Source organism: Brienomyrus brachyistius, chromosome 22, assembly GCF_023856365.1.
Source record: "Brienomyrus brachyistius isolate T26 chromosome 22, BBRACH_0.4, whole genome shotgun sequence".
Taxonomy (NCBI): Eukaryota; Metazoa; Chordata; class Actinopteri; order Osteoglossiformes; family Mormyridae; genus Brienomyrus; species Brienomyrus brachyistius.
This window is the reverse complement of record NC_064554.1, coordinates 3,543,015-3,569,833: the sequence shown is the minus strand read 5'-3', so window position 1 is coordinate 3,569,833 and position 26,819 is coordinate 3,543,015. Positions and strand designations below refer to the sequence as shown.

Below are 26,819 nucleotides of genomic sequence, written 5' to 3'. Positions count from 1 at the left end.
CTATTTTCGACTGCGGTGTTATGGGTTACTGCAGTCTCAGGCAGTATCATAAGCACACTTTCACTGTGGAAGAACCAGAAGTTTTCCAACATTCTGCAGGATGATTTTATTAAGTTTTTTTAAGGCTAATTTTAACTATAAAACCGCTTAACATCAACTTAGATAGGAAGAAAAACTAATAAAGATGAACTATATCCGTGTCCATTGCACTCAGTTGTAATACACGAAACTTCATAACCATTCACAGAAACAGTTGATCCCATTTGTGTTTAATTGTCCTTAAATAGGGAATTCTTTAAGAACTACTGTAAAAACCCACACATGTAATGTTAGGCAAATGTAAATTGTCATCCAAAATTATAACCCTTTATTGGTACAAACCACAAATGACACATACTTAGTTTAAAAATAAAGAAAGGTGTCAGGAGGGTCAACAACACAACTTGAAATAATGAAATTTGGGCCACTTGTGAAGTAAAATTTGACTAAAATGCCACTACATTAACGTCAAAAGGTTTACTATATCAAAGAAATGTCATTAGGCCATTGTGCAGTGACGGTAGTCTTTAGGCACCAGATCTTCAGTCAGTCCAATTAGTTGTCCACTTAAAAACTTGTGAAATGCCTAAATTGTGTAGACAATGACACGTTAATCCAATAAAACTGCAAGAATATCGATCAGTTTCATATATGAACCCAATCTGACTTTGATCTTCTCGTCTGCACTTGGTAGGATCAGTTGATAAAACAGGAGAAATACAATGGTAAAAATGCAAAAAAATAAGGGATCAACGTAACACTACACCCGAAGTCTATAGTCTTATAAAAAAAACAAAACAAAAAACTGCAGGACAGCCCAGGGAAGGCGCTTAGAAAAAAGGCTCGTCAAGGGCTGCTGAAGAGTGTGCAAATGGAGTCGCTGGCAACTGCAGGCCAAGCCTATCTGTACTGGTAATTCATACTGGGCTCGCCCCTCCCATAACCGCCAGGGGTATGGCAGGGCCCGGGGTACCCCTGGTGGCCTTCTTGTGTGCCGTAGTTTGACTGGTTACTGTAACCTGTGGAGACCAGTAAGAAGCAAAAGTAAGCATCTCTCTAAAGCATCTGATTACAATTCACCACTACATACTGGATTTCACCTGGATTATTACTCACATCTGGTGTCACATTGATAACTCACAGGATGCTAGCTCCCGTCGCATTGAAGCGTTCTCTGAACCATGAATCTTCTCACCTTCATAGCTGTAGTCTTGGTTCCCGCCACCTCCTGTCATCTGACTGGGGTAGGCAGTGCTGTAGTTGCCGTAGCCCCCGGCCCCTTGATTCTGGCCAAAGTTCTTCTTGGGCTGCCCATAGCCTTGCCCAAACTGCCCGTAGGAGCCAGGCCCCGGGGTGGGGGAGGCCTGGTAGCTCGGAGCTCCAACGAAGGGGGGTTTTCCCCCGAGGTGTCCAGCCGGCTTCTTTCCCAGAGGTTTTCCTGCTGTGGGAGGAGCCGTGTAGCCTCCGTCATTCTGGTAGAATGGGCCAGGACCCCCACCGGGGGGTCCGGCCGTGGGGCCCCCTGCCCCTGAGGATGAGGCCCCGTTTGCCCCACCATTATTGTGGTAGTTATCTAGAAGGAAGGAACAACACTGAGAGCTGATGTAGTGTTACAGTGCCTGAGGCACTAATGCTGCACTGTTTACCTCGCAGGTCGGAACTCGGAATGATGTCTCTTCTCACACACACACACACACACACACACACACACACACACACACACACACACACACACACACACCGCTTGGACAGTACAATGCGTACGACCGATTTAATAAGCCACAAATAAGACGCAAGTGCTAATAGGCAGCACAAAACTACAGCTTTAACTTCTGCCGATAAAGGGCGCCGCCATCTTGGATTCTGCGCTTTGGGATTGTGTCGATTCCTCCAAGTTCACGAGTCAGAATTCCGACTTCAGGAGGCATTCCAGTTCAGAGTTCTGACTGGGTACTCGGAATTTTACGAGTTACAAGTTCAAATGGAACACAGCATTAGTCATAAAGCAAATTACAAATAACTCCAATGTCCCACTCATGGAACACAAACCATTTATTGTAAAAGTTGCATGGACTCCTCCACAAACAGAATCTAAATAAAAATCACAGTATCATGCACAAGGAAGCAGCATCACTCATTACGATGTAGAACTGGGACCACATCAGCAGTTCCTACAGCGCTGATGTACGGCAGATATTAATGAAAGCCATTTGGTTGCTGGAAAACGTCACAGTCTAAATGTCCATTGGATCGTTCATAAAAAATAATGTCCTAGAACCCTCCATCTCTTATCTTCACACAGGGCTACACAACCCTTATTCTTTTAGTTTAACAAGTCCAGGTAAGACTGGAGCAGTGGGTTGAAGAAAGAGTAGGTATTTGGCAACAGTTTTGAGTGGGGGGGGGGGTCTTCACAGAGGTGTAGATTGAAGCTCTGAGACAAACACAGCCTATTAATGTCCATGGCTCTTTGCAGTATGTTTTTGGAGACCAACTTTTAAAAGAAGTCAGTTTTTTGTAAAAAGCAAAAAAAAAAAAAAAAACAAATCGTCCCTTCGCAATTTGTAAAGGGTCGGCCGTTCTATGACGCAAAATCGTGGTACCCAAAGGAGTCTGAGACAAAGTCACCTAGAGTGAGACAGAGCAGAGAAGGAAGAAAATATTAGGGTTTGCCTTTTGCCAAAAGTAGAGGCAAGAAAAGCTAATTTTGAAAACATGTTTTTATATTTCTCTGCCCAGTCACCCTCAAGATGGTCTGTCCTCAGAACAAGCTGGCGCGTAATTTTCCGATTTGGGGAAGGAGACAAAGATACGGAGTAAGGTAACAGATTGTGTCCTGTGGTTTAACAAAGCAGAGAAATGTAAAATGCATTTTGAGCACATCTTCCCAAAAGCCGACGCACAACAGCCCCAACGGGACAAACCGATGCTGAAGCTGCTCATATCTGATGTCCGGAGAAATTTTTATCCAAAATGTAAAGATAGTGTGGACATTTTCAAAATACACTATTCAAGAACATCATCGAAAATGAACAGCCAGTCTCCAGTCCTCTGAAATCACACTATATAAAAACTTGGCGATTACCAAATTCAGTCCAGTATTAATTTATAATACTGCTGCAGAGGAAGCTTCACGTCTACCTATAAGTGACATGGTTGTCGGCTTTGATCAATAGATGTGAAAGAAACTCAAGTGATATTATACAGAAATAAGCGATACTCACTGTATGCAGTGTTTGGACTGTTCCCGTATCCATAGGATCCATAACCACCTGAGAGAAATATTTTTAAGTCTTGATCCTGAAGATCATCAGAAGAAGACATGCTAGTCATATGGCCTACCTTGATTATAGCCTCCACCGTTGTTGAATCCTCTGCCTCGTCCTCGGCCACGCCCACCTCTTCCTCGTCCTCTGGGATTGGCTCCAGGGTCCACTGGAGCTCCGCCCATCATTCCAAACCCAGGATGTTGCTGTGGGCGATGACAGTGTTAAGGCCCATATAAGCAATGGTACACACAGATCCAGAGCTTCCTGAACAAAGACTAAGGGAGACGCTACCAAGAGTTTCTTCTTTTTAGCAGCATCCGTGGTGGAACCTTCTGGAAAGAGTTGCTCCAGGGCAGCCAGAGCAGCGTAGGCCTTGGCCACCTTCTTGTTAGAGCCTGTGCCCTGGAACTTTTGCCCGTCTAGCTCCACCTGAAGGAAACGACGTGCATTTATCACACTGAACTGCTTGAATTCGACTGCTATATTTATGACATACATTTCATAAGCTCCTCTCTACTGTGTATCTCATGTAAAAAAAAATCTCATTTTCTGTATGTTATACTTGCATTGCACCCTAATTGTTGTCGACTGTCATCGTGTCCCTAACAGTAGCAAGCTGCGCCGCCAAATTCCCCACCAGCCTTGGTCACGTGACAAAGATTCCGACTCCAATGATGGTATCGGTCAGTTGATTAGATCCGAGTGCAGCTTGTGCATGGATCCATTCTGCTCAAAAAAACTCTCATGGCTTATTCCAGAAACCCATAACTAGCCCTCAAACTCACGTACAAGACTTTCATTGCAACCTTAACTATGTCGTTGTCAGCTGGCAGAACGAAGGATCTCTGAAGGCAAGGAACTACACAAGAAACAGCAACCCAACCAAAGCCGGTGCACCTTGGTCTGGATCACGCAAAGGCATCGCAAGGCCTCACCTCCATGACGAACCGCTTGTCATGACTGCCCCCGCTCTCGGAAATGAGCTCATACTTCAGGCCGCGCTGCTTCTCGTTCAGCTCCATCACGGGGTTCTTGCCATGTTTGGTCAGGATGGGGCCCTGTTGTCGTGCGCCCTGCAAGTAGAGTGAACGATCATCTCTAGCATACTCTCAGCGGTGGCATGAATATCGAGGATGAATGTTTTCAGCGTCGGACGGGCTGACGGTACAAATTTTACCACCATGCATCATTACACACAAATTGGCTTAACCTTGGATGCTTATTAGCTTTGCTAATTGCCTCAGGGAAGCCTTACTTTCTGTCCACAGACTTTATAAGAGTCTCCTTACCTCAGTGGCATCTGCTACTACAGCAACTGGGGCCAGAGCGGCCGGCGCGTCTGTGGCAGTGCTGGGCGCTGTCGGGGTCTTGGTGTCCCCCTCCCCAGCCCCCTCTTCAGCTTTCACTGGCTCTGCGGTCTTTACTTCCACCCCAGTAGGCAGACCCATGTCCTGCAGAACCTGAGCAGGTAGGGAGGAGGCCAAAACACATTCAGTTTCAAATCTGCACCTAGTTAATAGATCCTGCAGATATCACCCTACAACTTAGATATATTCAGCTTTAAAATTCCCAACCTCCTGAAGACCGTGCTCCTCCATGCGCAAACCTTACTCCACAGCGCCTCACCTTGACGGCCACGTGCAGCTTGGCCGTGCGCTTGGACGGACCCGATGCTTCGTACGACTTCCCGTCGACCTCCACCGCCATGGTGAACACAGGCACGTGGACGGGGCCAGTCTGCGACACCAGCTTGTACTGCAGGCCTGGCTTCAGCTGGTTCAGTCGCATCAGCGCGTTCATGGCCTGGGGGGGCTCGGCCTTCTCATCCGGAGCTGGGGGAAGCAGAAAATGGGGGGGGGGGGGGGGGGGACAATAAGAGCTTGCATGGCATGAGCTGGTACGCTTATAGCTAGCAGACCACCATGGCTTCCTCAGTCCCCACATCTCACAGGAAGCATCTACATACACTTCTTCTGCAACTTCTTCTTCTTCTTGTTGGGACTCTTATCATCCTCTCCCAGCTCTTCCTCGATAGGTCTTTTCACCGGAGCAGCATAGGTGGTGCTGGGTGGGATTTGCACTGCAGCACAAAAGCCAGCACAACCCTAATCATGAGTCCAGCCAAACTCAGCTATATATATATATATATATAAATATATCTATCACATTATACATGCAGACACTACCTGTATAGTCTATTGGCGTGTCGTTCCTGGGTTTGCGTGGCATCTTGGACGGCAGCAGATCCATTCCCAGGACTTTATGGAGCTGACCGAACGCAGAAAGCCGCAAGGCATGCTGGGAACATAAACACAGCGATACCTTCGGATTCCTTCGGACTTCAACGGCGCATGTCTGTCGGTGCGTTTGTGTGCACAAACCTGCGCGCTCTGAGTTATGTCTTCCCGCTGTTGCCGGTCAAGATGAGAGATCGCGTCGGTCGCCTCCTTCTCGCAAGGATCCAAAATGCCAGGACCATCTAAAGACACCAGGAGAGATTGACTTGGGATTTCTGGAAAACAATACCGGCACGTTGTAAGAAGTTAGGTTCCCGCCTAGCCCAGGGAATGCCGAACGAGTCAGCCTTACCGGACATGAGGATTCCGGACGCCAGGCATTCCAGGACCCTACGGAGAGCCTCTCCAGCTCCCATTGGCCGGTTGCCTGTTCCAATCGCCTTCTCGCAAAGCAGTTCCAGTGGCTTTTAGGAGACAATGGAATATTCATCAATAAAATTAATAAAATAGCCCTCCGACGCCAATCACTCCAGTCTAAAAAAACCGAAGCATTAAACATTTAAGAGATCAAACAACGCTGGTATGAATTCTGTTGATGAGACGCACAGCACTAAACCAAAGCCCCAGAATCAGTAGCTACAGAAATGCGTAGCGGATGCAGGAGCCGAAAATACTGACCCATCCCCTAAGCGGAGCCCAGGTGGGGACTCGGGAACACAGGTCCCGCAGGATGCGGATAACAATGACGCACGACTTCAGTCCATTGGCCCGGGCCTGGGGGCACAACCAGAGGTGGGAGGGGGCGGGTCTTACATCAAGGCTCTTAAAACAGGCCATCAGCAACTTTCAGATCTAAGAACCTTGATTCTGCCAAGTTTGAGGAAGATTCTGTATTCGTCCATTTCCAATAATTACCTACAATTTTAACTACTATAAACTAGCAAACAGTGCTGATCACTTAGAGAAGATGGACGCCACCTTCCCATTTACCATCATGCCTATCAATACCACCTGTATCGGGGAGCCGGCGGGTCACATGACACAGAGCACATTGCACTCCACAGTCACTTAACATTCTGCATTGTTCACAGATTATTACATAGCTAACCTATCTGAGAACGCTTGCTGGGCATTTACGTTCGGAACATACATACAGAGAAAGGCTTTTAAATGAGGGGCCGGGGGGGTTAATTCATAACATAAGGATGCGGGCTGAGGCTCAACTGCACAGCAGAAGATTAACAGCATTTCAGCGTCGTGATAAAACCCTTCGTGATTAAAACGTTTGCTCTGATACAGGCTTTGTATCATAGGACGTTATAAGCCTTCCTGCAAATCAAACAGCTTAAGAGTTAAAGAAAATACTGCAAAATCAAAATCCAGTGATCTAACAGAGCAACGCGATGATGGATGCAAAAAAATCTGGCGGGGGGGGGGGGGGGGGGGGGCAAGATAAGAAAAAGTAAGTAAGAAAAACAGGGGAAAAAAACAAAACACAGAAATGGAAACCGAAACTTCACAGTCAAATACGTACATTTAAAACATGATTAATCATTTTAATGCGTCTCCACTGTATTTTTTAAATAATTCCGCATGGGGGGGTGTGGGGTTCAAAGAAAACATTTTAAGAGACACACAAACATGGGGGGGGGCAACAGAAGAGCAGCATGGGTAAATAAAACACTACGTTTTTTTTTTCTTTTAAGACAAAATAAGACAAGATGCAAACCTGGAACCACTTGGCGTGACGGAGGGACGCCAAGGCTGTCAGGCATTTCTGCCTGTCCAAAGCATCCGGGGGCGCAGTGCCTGATAGCGTTTCTATTGGCAGGTGGAATAAGAAGACAAGGTACAGTTTGACCAAGGGGGGGTTCTGTCAGACGGGCGGGGGGGGGGAGCAGGCAGCCTTCCCGAACCACAGGGCGGGGGGGGAGGACTGGGCGGGGGGCGACTCCCCAAAAAGAAAGGATTTTAGACCCCACTTAATCTGCCGGATCATATTCGACCTCCGGCTCAGTCCCAGTGTGTAAGCACTCCTAGTACAATCAGCTCTGGGCCGGCACACTTCGTCTATCAGGGGCGTTTTGGTTCTTCAGCCCAGACTTTGAAAACAAAACCTGGGTGTATGTGTACATGACTGGGAAAGAGCCCCTCCCCTTGCCCCGCCCGCTTCTGGGTGAACTGCCACACCCCTTCCGAGACAGACAGCGTCCAGTTGGTCAAAGGTCCAGCGTCCCTAAAAAAATCGACAAACTAGAAGGCTTGACAGAGAGAATCAGGTTTTCAGCCACATAATAAGATGCACGAAAAGGTTAAAATATATATCCCCGACACTGCAGCAAAACGAAACCGACATCGCCTCCGTCCCAAATGCGAAGCCTTTATCGGGGCACTGGGTTTATGCAAGTCTAAGCTTTTATCCTCTAGAGGGAAGACGCCAGAAATAAGCTGCGGCAAAACTCTGACGTGTTGGATGGGTGCTTTCAGAAAAAAAGCATCACTGTCAGGAAAGCTAAACTGCCGATTTGACTCAATATCAAGCTGCCTCAACTTTATCTAGAACAATCCCCACACTATGTGGAAGAAACACCATTACCCATAATCCTCTGGGTCATAACTATAACACTACACTACAAGTCAACAGTCCATTTATTACTATTTATTTATTTATTTTTACTTTTGCTGCAGTGGAAACCATGCACACAGTTTCAGGATAGAAACACATGCAAGTTTCATCTTTTTTGGCATCTTGTGTTAAAAAAAATAAATCTCAGTAAGCCTTCAAGAGATCTTCAAAACATCTACTCCTCCCATCTCCAAAAAAAAAGGGGGTGGGGGGGGACACGGACGACGCGTTTAGCCTTCCTGTGTACTGGGCCACCAAAAAAAGCCAGCGTGAGTGGAGTTAGCAGAGGTGTGCAGGTCCTGTGGGGGCCTGTGGCACAAACTGCGTGTCTAACACCTGTCAGAATAGCAAGCCACACCTGACAACCCAAACTCTGAGCCTAAGAAGCTCTCACTATGAGCTGCAGGCCTGCAGAAACTGCACACTCCTGAAACAGACTCCCACAACAGTCTCAGCTGGCTATGAGCAGCAGCACTGGGTCTTACAACACAACAGTACTGTGCCACCCGGTACTGTTCACGGCCCAATAGGAATGTCTCCGGTGACCTCAGGTCTGCCCCTGGAGGTGGTTTCGCTGAAGGCCAGGCGTACCTCCGCCAGCCTGCCTCTCCACTTCCTCCCGCACCACCGGAGAGGTCAGGTGAACAGTGAGGCTCAGCGCCGGCTCCTTCGTGCTCTTCACCACGATGGCAGCCTCACGGATGCACTGGATCACCTCGTACGTCTCCTCTGTGATGACCTGTAGGGAAGGGGGGGGGGCGAGGAAATCAGCGCCCATCCCAGCCACGAGGGAGAATTCTCCACACAGACGGAGGCCATACCTTCAACTGCACGGAGAGGTTCTCCGCGACTTTCTTGAGAAGAGAGATAGTGGGTTTGTCCTTACAGAGCAGAACCAGCTCCAAGTCCAGGTCCCCCTTGAGCAGGAGACCTTTGGCCACCAAGCCCACCCTCATCACGCCCCGCAGGGATCGAGTGGCCTGCTCCGAGGGCTTCGACTCACCGCTGAAGGGGAAGGATACAGCGCGGTCACTCACTCAGAGGGCCGTGCATATTAAAGTTTGACGCAACCACTCAGTTTCACAATCGGCACGTCCTTTAAAAAAATTCTGAAATACAATCTTGCAACAATTGTCTAATCTCAAATCTCAAACATAGTGCATTTTACTCAACTATAGTGCAACAAACTAAAAAATGGCAGCAGCATCAGGCTGGTACTAAAACCATATTTATTCCTTGAAGTCCGACTACAACTAATATGTTAAGTGCTGAAATGAAAACCAAGACTGTCTTATAAGGAGAGGTTAGCTGAGCTGAATCTGTTCAGCCTCGCAAAAAGGAGATTAAGGAGGGACATGATCCAGGTATATAAGATTCTAACAGGTCTGGATGCTGTTCAGCCAAATGGCTACTTCAATAATAGTTTAAATACTAGAACTCGTGGCCATAAGTGGAAATCAGTGGGAGAACATTTTTAAATAAATTTGAGGAAGCACTTCTTTACACAGTGTGTAGTTGGAGTATGGAATAGTCTTCCTGCTAGTGTAGCGCAAGCTAAAACCCTGGGTTCCTTTAAATTAGAACTAGATAAGATTTTAACAACTCTGAGCTATTAGTTAAGTTCTCCCTAAACGAGCTTGATGGGCCGAATGGCCTCCTCTCGTTTGTAAATTTTTTATGTTCTTATGAAACTCATGGTAGACAAGAAGCTCTGTGGACTGATTCAGAGATTACTGGAAAATGTAAAGATCACACATGCCCACATGGTATAAGGAGTATTACAAAGCATGATACATTTTGATTTAATGGGCAGCGATGAAGTCACAAAAATTCTGCTACACGAACATCAGGCATGCGCAAGAGAGGAGCCCCTCACCTTTCCTTGTCATCCTCGGGCCCCTCAGGAACCACACTGTTGGACTTGCCAGCTAACTTCTCCTGCTCGTCCAACCAATCGGAGACGGCCTTTAGGGCACGTTCAGTGTGAGACACCATGTTCTGTACGGCCTCCAGCTCCTCCTGTGTGGGGTACACTGAGGCGTGCCTCGCCATCACGTGGCGGTCGTCATTCACGAAGATGCGCATGGGGCGCTGGCGGAAGGGTGGAGGCTGCCAGAGGGCCGGGTGATGGATTGGAGAAGGAACCGATGGAGATGGGAGAATCCACAGGGATCAGACAGGAATTTAATGGCTTGCCTGAATGCATAGCTTGAACTCATACGGACTTATTATAGGCATACAGTAAATATGGTGCTTGCAGCTCAAGCATCAGTAATGCAACACAGGTAAAAAAAATTCTAATAAAAATGGCATACCATAGTTGTTCTGGCTGTCCTTGGAGGCACGCGGGTGGCAGCTATATGACGACGGTGTGGCAAGGCCCCCTCGCAGTGGACACAATCGTTCAAGCAGAAAAGCTAAGAGTTTCTGAAAATAAAAGACTGTCCCAACAAACACAACAAGCTTTGAAAATACAGTAACTGACCGTGACAGATACATTAAACGCGCCACAACACCCGAAATTTAAGATTTCAGTTTCAGGATTGCAGCCGTTTAACAGTAGTATATCATGTAAACGAGCCGCCTGTCTCAAAACATGAATATCAGTTATTATTATTGTAAATGCTTCTGGTAGATCCCAGGCCATCGTACATGCAGGCGATCGGCATTTCAGATTCTTGTAACAAACAGCGTTGTTCTACACATGGCGACATCGGCAGTGCTGTAAGAATGTGCGTTTGCTTCACACTAACGATACCAGGACAAGAAAGTTTGAATTAACCATTGACCCGACGCCCCATTATCACAGTTGTTGGACAGCAGCTCTTGAGCAAACTACTGCTGCTAAATAAACTCATAAAGGGAGGAGCGCAAAATCGACTTCCATTAAAACGCATTTCGCCACATAAAACAAGAGCATCGAGAGTCAGAATCTGACAGATCGCCTGAAGATCTACAGCATGACTACCTGGATATTTTACTAATCATAGTGTTCCACGTCAGGATCAATCCACCCTCGGAGTCCCACCGACCAAAACATAAACCGAACAGGGTCGGTCTCCAGGCCGCCATTTTACTGCCGTCGCTTCTGCGGTGCAGGTACAGCAAATACCGGCCTGCGAGACCCACACACGCGCAGCTTCCACTGTAAACTCGGCGTAGCATGTGCAGTAAAGTGTACAAGAAACCGCATGCAATCGGGCGAGCGATTCCCTAAAGCGACGCAACAAACGTCGGGCGGCCGCCTGAAGCTAATGACAGAGCTGCAACGACGTGGGTATTTTACCGTACTTTGCTAAAAAACAAAATACTAAACACTGACGCAGGCGGTCCCGCGGTAAATGTCCGTTAACTAGGCCTGTATTAGTACATATCGTGATAGCCACGTACGTTTGTGAACCCAAAGCCGTCGTATCCAGCAGCCCAAACAAAGAAGTTGAATAAGGAGGATGCACCTAAGCGCTACGGGGCGGGTGCCACTGCGCAACTAGCTGTGAATTATGGCCGCCCAAACATTCAGTGCGTGGAGACTTGGCATATTTAACTTAATTGCTATATGCATTTGCAGAGTGTTGCACAAACGTTACATTCGTCCTTACTGTTAACGCGAAATCCGTCTCTCGGCCCCCAACCATGTAAGAAATGTACATCCGCTACTTTAACAGGACGTCATCAGTGGGCGGGAACTCTGGGCTGAGAAAACTAATCTCTCAAATGATTGGTAGAACTGGGCTTTTCACCAGTTTCGTCCAATCGGAGACTCTGTTACAAGGAGATCCTTACGGCAAAACAGACACCGGCAATTAGAAGTGGATATTTATTAGTTATGGTCCGTTATTTCCATTCCCAGAGTGGAAACATTTTTGTGTTCATATATGGAAACCATTTCAGCGATCATATACTGAGGTCTGCAAGAAAAACAGAAAATCGTGAGGTTCTACGGGGTGCTATAAAGCTGTCTGGTGACTAATACAATTTTAATAGTAATATAGTAGTTGACATAATACACATTTCGCTATGAATTTCTGGTTTCCATGGAAACATTTTGGCGCACTTAAGCTCTCTGAAGTGCATGAGAACTAAACTCTTACTGGAAACTTGATCGCATTGGCAGTTTATACAACCTGGAGAGAGACAAGCGACAAGTCAAGCAGGTAGTTTTATTAATCATTCCGGCCACTGACAGCCTGAAATGACTTATTAGAGTGTAATTTAGTTTTCATTATCATAAATGCTGTTGCTGCAGGGGAGCTGAAGTTATTCTTGAACTCTGATGAAGAGGCAATGGTCATGATTGTGATAACACTGCGTTGTGCCAAGCTTGGCTTGAGAACAACAATTAAATTATCTTATTTTCAGCAGCTTTATTCTTGCATTAGAATTATTGTGCTTCCCAGATAATTGGGAAAAATATGCATACATAGTATTTTCAAGAAAATGTAAAAGCACTTTGTTCATATATATCGAACAGTTACAAACACCAGCTTTGTAATATTTAAACAAAAACAGAAAACTACTCACACATACACAGCTTTCAAAAATACATGAAGTGACAGAAAAATGTGTGTGATTGAGACGCAATCAGCTTTGTAGGGTCAGAAACATCCCCCAAGCAGGCTACGTTTAACAGGCACTGCACTGTTAAGCCCCTCCCCTAGCAGCTATCATGGAATTATACAACAGAAACTTTATATGACACAATAACAGAAAAATATGCGAATTCAGGCTTCAAATAAATCTACAAAGTAGACAGAAATCGAATATATTGAAAAAGAGATGGACACTGACATGGGTAACAACATAAGAACATTACATTGGGAACGTGGCCCATTAAGAATGAAACTTTCAAACAAGAAGATCAGTTGGCAGTATTTTGATACCTACACTAAAAAAAGTGCCAATTTGTACTTTTCAGGGTACAATTACTTGTCACTAGGGCTGTACCCTCAAGGGTCTGCCAGTTGTACCCTAACTGTATGTAAATGAAAATGTAAGGTAAATGTACATTTTGGTCTAATTTAAGGCACAGTATTAGACTCTGAGGATTTTGTTTTGTACCATTGAGGGTACATTAATGTTGTTTGTACCTTGGGGTACGAAACTATGCCAGGGCTGTATCCTTTTTCCTGACAGTGTGGGAAGCCAACATCCTTCAAGGATGAAGCAAATGTCTGTCCCTGCCACCCCTGCCAGAGAGGTGACCCCCCCGGAAGCCCTGGGCTGCGTGCTGCTCCCAGGTCCGCTTTAAGGAGGACTTCTCCAAACCCCGAAAGGAGCTGTCCTCCCAGCGACGGGAGGCGTTCTCCCTGAGGTTTGCCGGCTGATTGGTGACCAGGCAGATCTTCCTCAGCACGGCTCGACGGAGGAGAATGTAGACCCAAGGGTCCAGGATCTGGTTCAAAGCGGCCAGGTGCACGCCCTTCATCATTAGATATCGGTATTTCTCCAGGTCCTCCCCCAGCGACTCGTTGTGGGATCGTATTGCTGACATCAAGCCCAAAATCTGGGAAGCAGAGACAGAATTTACTCCCGTTTATATCAAACATTGACTTTCCACTGTCATATTTTCCCTTCGGTACGTGTTACATAATCGCTTGTTTTTATACAATTTCTCTACATCCAGTCATTTAAAAATCAGACACAGTCATATATACTACATGTTACTGCTGCTGATATATTCTATGAATATTCATTAATTGTCAAGAAATGTATTTTAATTCTAAAAACTTTCTTCACTTGGTGATTCTTGACAGATACATTTCAACAGAGAAATCTTTAGTTTTTGGATGTTACCATTTTCAAAAGTCTTGTATTGTAATTATTTTTGAAGCTGCAAGGAAAATAGAAGAAAAGAAGGAATCTCACTGGTGTAGAGAGAAACACCCAGAGCATAACTTTTGGGATTGTCATGCTACATTGTTAAACAGGGCAGATGTCGAATGAAGGCCTCATAGCTGAATATTCCTGTGGTCTTTATTACAGAACATTTGTCAATATTTTAGTTGACGGGCAACAGTTTCCTCTGAGTATCTCATCCAAAACATTTCAGAAATGTATAATCTAATTAATTAATCTAACTTAGTAATTCATTATTCTGTCCAGGAGGAAAACTGAATAGCTAGTTCTGTCAGAATGCACAAGTGAGACCAGAGTCACACAGTCCCTGGAGAAATTGCGGTTAAGGGTCTTGCTCAAGAGCCCAGTAGTGTCATCGCTCTGCTGGTCATGAGATCTGAATCAGCGACCTTCCAATCACAGACAGACGAATAATTACACCAGCATTTGGTTGGCGATAAGGGATCAAATTACCGTGAAATCACATCTCCACCCCAAAGCAAAAAGCTGAGGTATGAATTGAGGTAGTCAACTATATAAACAAAAATAAATAATTTTGAAAATATGTTGGCACTTTTCCTAAATGATGTGTTTTCTTGTAAAAGTTCATGAAACTCCAGAGCGAACTGGAAATTGGCAGCGACGATATGTTTTTTCAAAACCCATATTTGAGATACTGGAATATGTTGATTAATGGTATCTTCCAAGGAAGAATGAGCAACACGTATGATAAACAGAAAGAATCACTCCTTCCTTTTTTGCTTAGAAGTCAACATGAGTTGAGAGTGAATGGAAATTCTGAGAGTATCGTTAGAAATCCTTATCAAAGAACAAGAATGCAGCGAGGTTAGTAATGCTCATACTCACCAGCAGGGGGCTCCAGCAGATGCAGGACGTGACCATTATGCCCACCAGTTGCACCACCATCTCGATGTCGTGGGACTTGGTGGAGCGGCAGCCACGGGGTTTCCTGCGCAGCCTCGCCCAAACCAGCGTGAGCCCGCTGATGGTATTGCAGACAAACGCCACGGCCAGAGACGCCAGGCCCAGTCCAGAGAAGAGCAGGACAAATGCCAGGTCCTGGGGTCCGACGTTGTTCAAGACACTGATAAAGCACCAGGTTCCTGGGTACTGGTAGGTGTAGGAACCCAGACTGAAGATGGGCATGAGGGCCACACACAGCGCCGCCAGCAAGATGCCAGAGAGGCAGAGCTTAGTGCGTGCAGTGCTGACCAGCGAGGCGTGCAGGAGCGGCCTCGTCACGCCCAGGCACCTCTCCACCGCCATGGAACAGCCCAAGAAGAGTGGGCAAAGGCCGAAAAAGACCATGCAGACACCCAGGAAGCTGCACGTGGAATCCGGGGAGTCGAGTCCCGCCTCGAGCAGGTAGAGTCGCAGCACCAGGGCACCGGCGATGATGTGGCCGGCCAAATCGGTGGCCACCAGGGAGCTGGCGAGCAGCAGGAAGGTCGCCTTGGAACGCCGGTTCATCCGGTAATAGGCCTTCACCAGGATGACCAGTGCCACGACATTGGAGAGGATGCCGAGCGTCATGTAGAGTCCCGCCACCGTGGGACTCCTCTTAGCCAAGTCGGACCACTCCCCCGTCATGTTGTCCCGCTTGGCGGCCATTGCGGCGAGGCCCCCGCGACTCCGGTTAGAGAGCAGCATGGGGGGCGAAGGGCCCGTCATGTTTCAGTGATGCGCGGCTAGTGTGGCCGGACGGTGGGGGTGAGAAATGCCATGGGGAGGCGGGGGGGCTGAGTGAGGCAGACAGAGAGTTTCAGCTGGAGACGACCAGACATCCAACAAAAACAGCAGCTACATTCACTCTCTGCAGCTGTTTCATATTACAGACGCTGCACAGTAATTCTTAGCTCTCCACCACAAAGCACAATTTACTCTCCTTGTCCAAAGTCGGCTACACATGTTATTAATCTCTGATAATGGTGCATCACACTTAATCTATCTGTACCAAGACTTGGAATGTCTGCACACGATTCTTTCTTTTCCAGCAATAATTTTTATTACACTTGTTTCATGGCTCATTGTCATGTTTTTCACGCGTGTCTGCCGAAAATAATGGCCTTTCTGAATTTTCTGAGGGGCATATTTGTGCATAAGCATTTCATAGGGTACGTTATCACAGCAGAAATATAAAATCTTGATTAAAACGTGTTACTTGTCCTGTTTGATTCCAAAGCATATCACTACTCAACGATATTTCTACTGACTACTTCCAACAGACAAAAATAATCTCAAAAGGGTTTTATTCTCATCTGGTGAGGGTCTGTTGTCAGTCTGCATTCTCCACCTTCAGTCTCACAAAAAAGGGTAAAAACTTGTACCTTTGATTGTTACTGGGGCTGTACCCTTGTAATTATACATTTTAAGGTTCAGAAATGGACTCTGAGGAACATTCCAAAGGTACAAACAGCATTAATGCACCGTCAATGGTACAGAAATGCTCATGAGACTCCATTTATGTACCTTAAAAGGTACAAGTACCTACAGCTAAGGGTACAATTGACAGACCCTTTTTTCTGACAGTGTGGCAGGGTTAGAAAATTATAAGTTTTCACAAGGTTTCTTCGTGGTGTTTGCATTGATCTTACAGGTCGGGTTGAGTCCAGTGAAACCACGTCCTATACTGAACATATACTCTCAAAAAAGGTGTAAAACAAATAAAACATCCTACATAAAATTTATGGTACAAGGTAAACAATTAGCTATAGTAACAGAGTCACCAACTGCATATGTAACAACAGTTATTCTATTAATCGTTTCATATTTTTAAAGTAGTTATTTCAGAATATACTAAACAACAAAAATTACATCAATAATCAAGGCTACATGTCATCACTAGAACAAAGCAATTTCAAGATTACAACTTGCTGTCTTCTAAATGACGCTGATTATTTACGCTCCGATTATGTAACAATGGTTTTATTATTATTAATATTATTATTAGTAGTAGTATTGGTTGTGGTATTATATTATTATTATTATTATTTATGCCAAATCGAAAAGATTACCGTTCGTAGTCGAGGACGCAGGTACAGATTATCCATAAGTACGGAAGTTTCCATAAGCAGGATCGCTTTCCAATTCCACTTCAATGCTCAAAAGTTACCAGTGTAACGAATTAACATCCTCCAGAAGTAACACGAGAGAAATTGTATTCTCTAATGTCCGACGTCGTGACCCATAGGTTTTCTATTCAAAAGTACAACACAAAAGTAGCAACATTCAAAGCATCCATAAAAATAACACGCTCAAATATTTAGCCAGGTCTCATTCGCCAGTTAATCTAGGAGTCACATCTGCTACACAGCGCCAGTATCTCCCAGATCCGCTTGGCTTCCCATTTATACCGTCCCTCTGCTCGCCTACGGATTTATTTATACCGCAAAACAGCTGCTGTTACAAAACCAATAAGTCAAGTCTGGAAGCGCTTGTTATCAAAAATTCTTATTAAGATAGGCAGAGTAGCCTGTATACAAATTTAAGCGCAAAATAACTGAATTATTATGAACACTGAATTAAATATTTTGGATGAAGTTTGAAAGATTTGAAAAATCCTTGCCTCGTTTTTACGTTAATTTTGGTGTTATATTTTAAGAAATGTATTTTAAAACAGCTTTATTCTTCCTCTGTCGCTAAAAGCGCAAGCTAAAGCCAAACTACATCGGCCACCAGTCTTTTTGGAGAGGACTTAAACAATGAAAATTAAAAACACCATAGGATGAGTGTCCAAAAAACGGAATTTCTCCTTTAAATCATACCGGGAAGACGGGCGAATTTCTTCAAATCGATCTAATTTTCAACCTTTTCGACAGCATCCACACTTAGTTTAAATGTCAGTTTGATGATTGATAAGAAGATATGAAGGGCTAGACAGGAACTATGGACATTCTTACCCACCCCTTAGGACAATCATTTTCCATATTTTCTCCATACAGATGAGGTTACATGAACAGACTGCACGAGGGTTGGAGGTAGACAGTGCGCGTCCGCGAAAACAAAAGCTGAAACTTGACCAAAAGACACGGAATCCGCTTGCTTGGGCACTGAACGTTTCCGCACTTCCCAACCTTCTATTCGACGCCCCCTTTTCTGTAGATTGCTTTTTGAAAGTTTCCACTAAATAAAAAACTATAGACTTTGTTGGTAATTAATTTTCTCTGCTTTTGATCCTAAATTTGTCGAATTCTTTAGTAATTCTTTAGTAGTTACCTGCTTGTGGAAACACGCAAAGAAGCTACTCTGAGAAGCTGAAGGAACGGTTCTCAGCCAACGACCCTGCGTCAGTGTGGAGAGGTCTGCGAACCATCACCAACTACAGACGACCCCCACCCCCTGCTGCAGCAAACAAAGACCTGGCAGACGAGCTGAACACCTTCTACTGCAGGTTTGAGACGGACAGATACACACCCCTCACTCACCCCACCCCAGAGTCAACGACCCCCATCACACCTCTCAACCCCCTACCCTCCCCCCTGGAACTCAGAATACACGTAGAGGATGTGAGCCGACTGTTCCAGAAACAGAAGACCAGGAAAGCCGCAGGTCCAGACGGTGTCTCCCCCTCCTGCCTCAAAGCCTGTGCTGATCAGCTGGCTCCCATCTTCACCCGCATCTTCAATAGATCCTTGGAATTGTGTGAAGTTCCCACCTGCTTCAAACGCTCCACCATTATTCCGGTCCCCAAGAAACCCACCATCTCTGGATTGAATGACTACAGACCTGTTGCCTTGACGTCTGTAGTCATGAAATCCTTTGAACGCCTGGTGTTAGCCCATCTGAAGGACATTACAGGACACCAGCTGGACCCCCTGCAGTTTGCCTACCGGGCAAACAGGTCGGTGGATGATGTAGTGAATATGGGGCTGCATTACATCCTACAACATCTCGACCGCCCGGGAACTTACGCCAGGATCCTGTTTGTGGACTTTAGTTCGGCGTTCAACACCATTGTGCCTGAACTCCTCTCCTCCAAACTCTCCCAGCTCAGCGTGCCACCAGCTACCTGTCAGTGGATCACCAGCTTCCTGACAGACAGGAAGCAGCAAGTGAGGCTGGGGGAGATCACTTCTGTAACACGGTCACTCAGTACTGGTGCCCCTCAAGGATGTGTCCTCTCCCCACTGCTCTTCTCCCTCTACACAAATGACTGCACCTCCAGGAACTCAGCTGTAAAACTCCTGAAGTTTGCAGACGACACCACCGTCATTGGGCTCATTCAGGATGGTGATGAGTCTGCATACCGGCAGGAAGTGGAGCGGCTGGTACTATGGTGCAGTCAGCACAACCTGGAGTTGAACACTCTCAAGACGGTAGAGATGGCAGTGGACTTCAGGAGACATCCCACGACACTGTCCCCCCTCACCATAGCAGACAGCCCGGTGTCTATTGTGGAGACCTTCAAGTTCCTGGGCACCACAATTTCCCAGGACCTGAAGTGGGAGACCAACATCTCCTCCATCCTCAAAAAGACCCAGCAGAGGATGCACTTCCTGAGGCAACTGGAGAAGTACAGTCTTCCACAGGAGCTGCTGATCCAGTTCTACACTGCGGTCATTGAGTCTGTCCTGTGCTCCTCCATCACTGTCTGGTATGGAGCTGCCACTAAACAAGACAGGAACAGACTGCAGCGGACCGTACGGACAGCAGAAAGGATCACCGGTGCCCCCCTGCCCTCCATCCAGGACCTGTACCTCTCAAGATCCAAGAAAAGGGCAGGAAAAATCATCACAGACCCCGCACACCCTGGACACAGACTTTTTGACCTGCTGCCCTCCGGCAGACGTTATAGAAGCCTGCAGACCAGCACCACCCGACACAGGAACAGTTTCTTTCCCCTCGCCATCTCCCTCCTAAACAGCTGAACTGACGCACTGCCAAACACCTTCAGCACTGCACTGCACTTTATGTACACTCCTTGGTATATATCTGTATATATTCTGGTATCTATTCTGTAAGCTCTGTTTTTTTTTCTGCTTATAAGATTTAGATTATTTTATTGTACTGTTCATTGCTCATTTATACACACATATATATACTATGTACATACATACATATATTTATATTTATTATATATATATTTATAAATAGAATAAACATATTATTATACAATATGTACAAACAACACTTACATACACCTGTTAACACTTGTCTTATACTGTAGAACAATCCATATTCACAGTCATATTGTAACTGTATATTATAGTATTTACACTTGCTCTGGATATTGTTCATTGTATCCTTACACACTGCTGTTTTGTTTTTTGTTTTCTTTTTACACTACTTGAGAGACAACATCTACCGGAATCAAATTCCTTGTATGTGCTTGCACATACTTGGCCAATAAACACGATTCTGATTCTGATTCTGATTCTGATTAGGCCTATTAGAACAGTAGATTTTCCGGGGTATAAACCAGCATTAAAACTATAAATCACATTAGTTAATGTCTGCCAGTTTACGTGAGTAATATTGCAAAAATCTCCTTGCAACATCAGAAAATATGCGAATTGCATTGAAAACTTCTAAAATAACTTCTAAAATAAAGTTTTATATTGACAGAGGCATTTTTGGGAACTTCCACAATTAAACTCAAATAAAACTGGAATTTCAGGCAAGACAACATTCAGAAAAAACAAAGTTTAATACTGCAGTCAACATTCTATCGCTGACTTAACATCAAAGCACACAAGATGCCCTTAAACATTGATGTTTAAAAAAGATACAAGTTCAGTATTCAAACCTGTGAGTCACCACAATGACACTGCCACTGTCCCCTGGCAGGTGTAATGGAAATGCAACTGAGAGTACAACCACAACCATCCTATAGCATCACATATTACTAAATCCACTCATTAACCACATATCTTTGAAACCTGATAGAGCTTAGCAAATAGTCAATGTGGTTTGATGTCTGTGGGTAGGGCAGTGTGTCTGAGGTCTGCAGGTAGGGGAGAGTGTCTGAGGACTGTGGGTTGGGCAGTGTGTCTGAGGTCTGCGGATAGGGGAGTGTGTCTAAGGTCTGTGGGTAGGGCGGTGTGTCTGAGGTCTGCGGGTAGGGCAGTGTGTCTGAGGTCTGCGGGTAGGGCAGTGTGTCTGAGGTCTGTGGTTAGGGCAGTGTGTCTGAGGTCTGCAGGTAGGGGAGTGTGTCTGAGGTCTGCAGGTAGGGCTCATTACTGCATTACTGTATGCTTTCTTAAGAGAAGATACTTACAATATGATGATGGCAAGAATAATATTTGATTAGCTGTTTAGCCATGACGTTTGTACAAGTAGCGAAAACACATACAGAATTATAGCACTATAGTTAATGTAGCATCAGTCAACAAACATAAGTTTTGAGTATTATTATTAATCCATAATTGTAATAATTCCCAAGACAAAACGGTTCACATTCAATGTAGCTAGTGAAGTTTTAAAATTGAAAAACTGTATTATAAAAAAAGATGTATTTTATTTTCTGAATGGGTGGGGCTGGCTGTCAGTAAATCCACCCCAGGCATGTGGTATAAAGGGAAAACGATCCCAAGACAAGACTAGCCTGTCTGATGATGTCATTCTGTCCATCGGGGGAAAACACCCCAAAGAAACGTAAATACCTATTCAGGAAGCTGTCATGCCCTAACGAGAGCAGGTGCTGCCTGTGATTGGGCGAAAACGGTGGGCCAATCAGCATTTGGGGGAGAATTCATTTCAGACTGAGTTAATGTGTTGGGAGTGAGTTCAAGAAATAGTAGCGTGTACATGACAGCAGTGAAGAAGGGCCAGTTTTTCTAAGGTTACCTGAAAGCCATCTTGGCATGAAGCTGTTACATATATGCTTTTATTGCGGACTGTTACCCATGTGTGATATTACTGCTCGTCTTGTACATATGAAAACACAAATGAAAATGGAAAAGTAGCATATTAAAATTGCAAAGGAGTTATGGGGCAGCATGAGACAGGAGGGAAAAAGGTGATGGTCCAGTAATGGGTCTAAGACAGAAAGGGGTTTGTTAAAGAAACTGAACACACAGGGCAAAACCACAAAACAAAAGGACCTTGAGGGGTCAGAAAACAAACAGGACAAAATACCAAACTGACTAAAAACCAAGAAACTAAACATAACCGAGAAAGAAGGAAGGACTAGGAAACAGAGGGAGACCGAGAACCTAAACAAAGCCGCTAGCTTCACAATGGCTAAGAGAGAAGCAGGACAAAGGCAGACACTTAAATGCACAAATAACGAGGACAAACAAAGGCAGGTGTGAATCATTAAGACAATTAACCAATGAGCAAAGTAAAGGGAAACAGGCCGCAGGTGGAGAAACTTAACTAACAATTAACAAGCACAGAAACTAGGGAACTTTAACAAATACCAAAACTAGCAAATATTAACTGCATACCAGGAAATAAACACTAGGGATTTTGACACACAACTGAGGGGTAATGCTAGGAGGGACTAGGAACACAAACACAAGCAGAACAGAATTAAACTGGATACAAACCTGATAAACAAAACTAAAACACTAGAAAACAGAAACCCAATAAACAAAACAATTGAGGCTGGCCTCAAACCCGTCACTGCAGGGCTACAACCTTGGTAACACACACTGCGACAGTCTGGAGTAGAAGGAAAACACACTATAGGGACCAGCACGAAAACAGAGGGAACAGGATGGCTGGCATCACCTGCTGGCCAAACGGGGATAATACACATATTAAAGCCATGGACGGGCACCGACCCTGACGAACAACAAAACAAAATCAAGAAAGCACTTCACATTTGAACTTTCCGAACAGTATTTTGGTTCCTCAAGAGATTAAGATGTTTCCTTTGCAAGCCCTCCTGGGAGTGACTGCAAAGTAATAGAGTCTAAGTTTAGGATTTCCTTGGATGCTCATCAAGACCTGCTCCAGCACAAGTGAGCACAATGAGATGTGAACAAACAGACCATACTGATCTCGGCACACACCGGCCAAGCAGCACCTTCTGGTGAGTGCTAAGGAAAGTCATTCTCACTGAACACCATGCCGCACGCTGACTCTGAACTGACCTGGCTGCGTCACCAGCAACTCCAATCATTTTCAGAAAAGCTATTAGATTGAACAGAGCCTGTGGGCGCAAGGCAGGGAACAACCCGGGATGGAGCACCAACCGATCGCAGGGCACCATTCATTCACACCTACTGGCAATTTGGCAACTCCAATTAACCTCAGCATGTTTTTGGACTGTGGGGGAAAGCGGAGTACCTTTTTTAACTGGTATAATTTGGTGTTATTATTATAAAGCAGACACCCAAAGTGGTGCAATTTTATACAATGCCAACCATCTTTTGCCAAGCTGGTTAAACCTCTAAGGAAATGACCCAGATGTTCAGTACAGCAGTGCCCTTTGTCTGGTTTGCTCAGTGATACAGAAGCACTATTTATTACAAGCAACAGGCTTCTTATGTGAGTTTTCTAAACCAGTGGTTCCCAACCTAGTCCTTTGTCCCCCCCCCCCCCCCCAACCAAATTTCTCCAGCCTACCACCCCCCAACACACCTGTGCCAGCTTGATGACATAGATGTTTGCTTCATTCTTGAATGTTTGCTTCAGTTGTGGGGGGGGGGGGGGGGGGGACAAAAATGTGGACTCTCTGGGGGTCCCCTGCAAACAGAAAGATAGGACATTGATAAAATGATTTGCATGTCACGGTAATGATACCATGTGACCATGTGGACCAATGAACCGTGTCGGAGGGGGAGCCCTGATTCTAGTTTGTGAGCTTGGCAGGTTACAAGATGGAGGGGGTTGGGGGGCGAGGCTGGGCTGACCTCAGGGTGCCCCACGGGAAGCTCGAGGTAGGCGGAGCGGGGGAATGTATCAAATAGTGCACCGCAACTTTATACATTTCCAGTGCAATTAGAAAAATCAGTTTTAAACGTCACCATTATTTATTTGCATCGTTCAAATGTATTAATAAAATGAGATTGAGTGCTGAATGGTGCTTGTCTTGTTGGGTGGGGGATTAACACAATCTTTCTTGCCAGGGAGTGGGGGGGGCTCATCCAGGCACCACACAACCTAGAACCACCTGTGACACTAATATCTAACAGCAAAAACAGGTCCATACTGATTATTTCAGATGTTTGCACAACAAGCAGAAGGACGGACTGCTGAGGTTTTGCTGTGTCCTGGCGGAGGGGATAGCAGAAGAGGAGCTATTTTCTTTTGGAAACCGCAGACTGTTCCAAGGCGTGACCCCCCTTTTGCGTAACACTACCATATCTGATCCTAGTTTAGCATTCCCATTTAGTGTTTCCTAGAGACCTGATGCTGGGGGGGGGCTTAAATATCCTGCATACCTTCTCTGAGTTTTACCACCCTCCCACCCAATCTACAACAGCAAACAGGCTATATTTGGTCTTCCCTGATTATTCCATCACTTGTGCCATCAAGTGCAGTTTATCGAAAATGAGCCCGGAATTACGCTGTAAAAAGAAAAAAGTGGCGTGTTAGAGAAGCCATTAAAATTTATTTTAGTGCCGACTCATGCTTAATTGCTGTAGGTTATCCATCACTTCAAGCAGGCCTGTCTTTTTAAAAAATCTCCCTCTGATTAAGGCAGCACTTCCATCAGCAGTGCAATTTACTGAATCAGTCCTTCATCTTCCTTCCATTTTCCATTCGTTCATTTTCATAGTTCTGGCCACTGCACCGTGCGTGAGATCTATAAATTACAGGCCGTTTTCCCATTTTCTTTGACATTATTTATGTTTACACTAAAAAGATTTCATGTTTCAGGCACTTAATCACCAGCCAATTCCAGGCAGCACAGCCGGTCCACGCCTTTGGTGACATATCCGGCAGACTAGAGCACTGTCTTCAGACAGGTGCCAACTTAGCAAGCTGATATCACTTTGTCTCGGATTGAGGGGTGTCGGCAGTAAAGCCTGCCTGGGGGGACACGTGGGCTTCAGTCAGTACCGAGCACAGGACGCTGCGGAGGAGACCCTGGACCACAAAGCTGGTCCCTATTGTCTGTCCGTCCATCCATCCATCCATCCATCCTTTTTCTGATACCACTTGCCCTATTTAGGATCCTGGGGGTCCGGAGCCTATTCCAGAAGCTACGGGTGCAAGGCAGGGAACAACCCAGGATGGGGCGCCAGTCCATTGCAGGGCACAAGACAGGGAACAACCCAGGATGGGGGGCCAGTCCATCGCAGGGCACGATCACACAACAGTCGGTCCCTATTGACATTAACCCTATATAACTTTATAATAGAAGAATGCCCACAGAAAATATAATGTTACATTTATATAACTCTTCCAAATGTGCTATGAAATTGGAGCTGCTAAATTGCCCATAGGTGTGCACTACAGTTACACCAACGACTGGAAATAAGCATGTATGAATTCCATTTTTAGTAACCTGAGGTTTCCCAACATTTGTCCTGTACAGAAACTTGGGAACCAAGAATGCAATGCACAGGGTTTTATTTGAGGGGGCAGCAGACAGAAAAGGAATCTGCATGAAGGATCAGAGTCGGGGGTCACGGTGCAGAGGGAGGGAGTCCTACACTGTACACACAGCACAGGAGGCAGACTTACGGGGAGGGGACAGGGAGGGCAGGCAGGACAGGTCACAGGATAAGGGAGGACTGAGAAAATAAGGCTGGGGGGGGTATCGTATGCAATCAGCAATCAGTGCGATTAATGCGAGGCGGAAATGGGGGGGAGAGCAGGTGTTTGGATTCAGGCGGGTCTGCGTTCTCATGAGGGGGGCGTGGCAGAATTCTTCTTAACTGTTAAGGCATTTCCCTTCCCGCCATGGGCAGGGCTGAGTCTTCTGATTGGCTGATCGCTGGTGCAGCTTTGGCAGCAGCTTAAAGGCCCCAGGCGAATCCTCTCAGGAAGAACTTTCCAGATGCATGGGCCAGAAGTCGTGACATTTCAGAGCCTTCTGCTATAGAATGAAGGCCCATGTGAAAGCATTTTAGTCAACTAAAAACAAAGATGGACAATAATTTTAATATGTTATGAATTAGTTCAGTAAAATGCATATTTTATGATTTCAACTTGAAATTCAAATTCAGTTTGATGATGTGTATTTGAGAACCTTTCGTGTGACAGGTTCTTGAGGACCAAACCTAAAACATGAACGTGAGAATGTTTGTTTTTGACGTCCGTCGGCCCAGCACCAGCCCACACACAAGGCGCACTGGGACTTTGTGAGGTCTTCCTCTTTTCCTTACGTGTCTCTGCAGCTGCACTGCAATCTCTGCTCGCTTACCATGCAGACTGTGCCACTGCCAGTGAGCTTCAACAACAGACCAGCTCATCAGCCGCTCTCCCACTCCAGTGGCCTGGATCACCACTCTGGATTTCTTGCTCAGCTGAATAACTGGATAACCCAGCCCTCATGATCCAGTCAAATACAAATCAGATGTTACATTCTCTGGAATCTGGGCCCTGAAATATATAATTGTAATCTCACAGTATCTGCGTGCCATAAATAAAACAAACATGGGATAAATTATCAAGTACACAATAATCCTTTGTTATTGCATCTTTTTTGATTCCGTTCATCTGTTTTCTGGTCTGTGTGAGACCTGGGCGTTCCTGAACACCTTGTAGTTGTAGGGGACGATCATTTAATACCAGCAATACAGCAAGCTTACAAGCTGTAGTATTCTCTCTTAAAGTGGTCTGTACCTCAGTGTTTTTGTCTGCATGTGGCAAATATGGAAATCCTTAAACCAAATCTGTTGATTAATAATCCATTTCTGACTAAAACCTGACCTGCACTGACCTGGCTAAGTT

General features: G+C 45.4%; 2 protein-coding genes and 1 long non-coding RNA gene across 9 annotated transcripts; 1 reads left to right on the top strand and 2 right to left on the bottom strand.

Moving 5' to 3' along the window:
* Positions 1-340: 340 nt before the first annotated feature.
* Positions 341-11,852, bottom strand: ilf3b (interleukin enhancer binding factor 3b). 6 transcript variants are annotated; one of them, XM_048991136.1, is made up of 19 exons: positions 11,771-11,852; positions 10,487-10,612; positions 10,048-10,280; positions 8,993-9,176; positions 8,763-8,910; positions 7,275-7,366; positions 6,224-6,319; positions 5,898-6,009; positions 5,690-5,787; positions 5,495-5,606; positions 5,275-5,388; positions 4,935-5,140; positions 4,598-4,768; positions 4,244-4,381; positions 3,600-3,737; positions 3,382-3,511; positions 3,264-3,311; positions 1,235-1,612; positions 341-1,058 (listed from the first exon to the last, which is right to left on the bottom strand). In XM_048991136.1, exons 2-19 carry the CDS (start codon positions 10,487-10,489, stop codon positions 940-942), a joined length of 2,520 nt encoding a protein of 839 aa, XP_048847093.1. In that variant the 5' UTR covers positions 10,490-10,612; positions 11,771-11,852; the 3' UTR covers positions 341-939. The 6 variants fall into 6 exon arrangements, with proteins under 6 accessions (XP_048847093.1, XP_048847091.1, XP_048847094.1 ...); XM_048991134.1 differs by having other exon boundaries at positions 10,487-10,555; positions 11,771-11,835; XM_048991137.1 differs by lacking the exon at positions 11,771-11,852 and adding an exon at positions 11,562-11,701.
* On the top strand, positions 11,764-14,132 carry LOC125717836 (uncharacterized). Its single transcript, XR_007384637.1, has 2 exons — positions 11,764-12,325; positions 13,305-14,132. It is a non-coding gene; the product is annotated as an uncharacterized LOC125717836 (long non-coding RNA).
* Positions 12,294-17,699, bottom strand: ptger1b (prostaglandin E receptor 1b (subtype EP1)). 2 transcript variants are annotated; one of them, XM_048991140.1, is made up of 3 exons: positions 17,042-17,699; positions 14,874-15,766; positions 12,294-13,674 (listed from the first exon to the last, which is right to left on the bottom strand). In XM_048991140.1, exons 2-3 carry the CDS (start codon positions 15,696-15,698, stop codon positions 13,324-13,326), a joined length of 1,176 nt encoding a protein of 391 aa, XP_048847097.1. In that variant the 5' UTR covers positions 15,699-15,766; positions 17,042-17,699; the 3' UTR covers positions 12,294-13,323. The 2 variants fall into 2 exon arrangements, with proteins under 2 accessions (XP_048847097.1, XP_048847098.1); XM_048991141.1 differs by lacking the exon at positions 17,042-17,699 and having other exon boundaries at positions 14,874-17,022.
* Positions 17,700-26,819: the final 9,120 nt, after the last annotated feature.

Coding starts and splice junctions, on each gene's coding strand:
- ptger1b (XM_048991140.1), bottom strand. CDS start 15,698: ATGACGGGCCCTTCGCCCCCCATGCTGCTCTCTAACCGGAGTCGCGGG. Junction 13,675..14,873: donor TCTGCTGGAGCCCCCTGCTG/GTGAGTATGAGC, acceptor TCTGCTTCCCAG/ATTTTGGGCTTGATGTCAGC.
- ilf3b (XM_048991134.1), bottom strand. CDS start 11,821: ATGTACATTTCTTACATGGTTGGGGGCCGAGAGACGGATTTCGCGTTA. Junction 5,607..5,689: donor ACATAACTCAGAGCGCGCAG/GTTTGTGCACAC, acceptor TTATGTTCCCAG/CATGCCTTGCGGCTTTCTGC. Junction 1,613..3,263: donor CAGTCCAAACACTGCATACA/GTGAGTATCGCT, acceptor CCTTCCTTCTAG/ATAACTACCACAATAATGGT.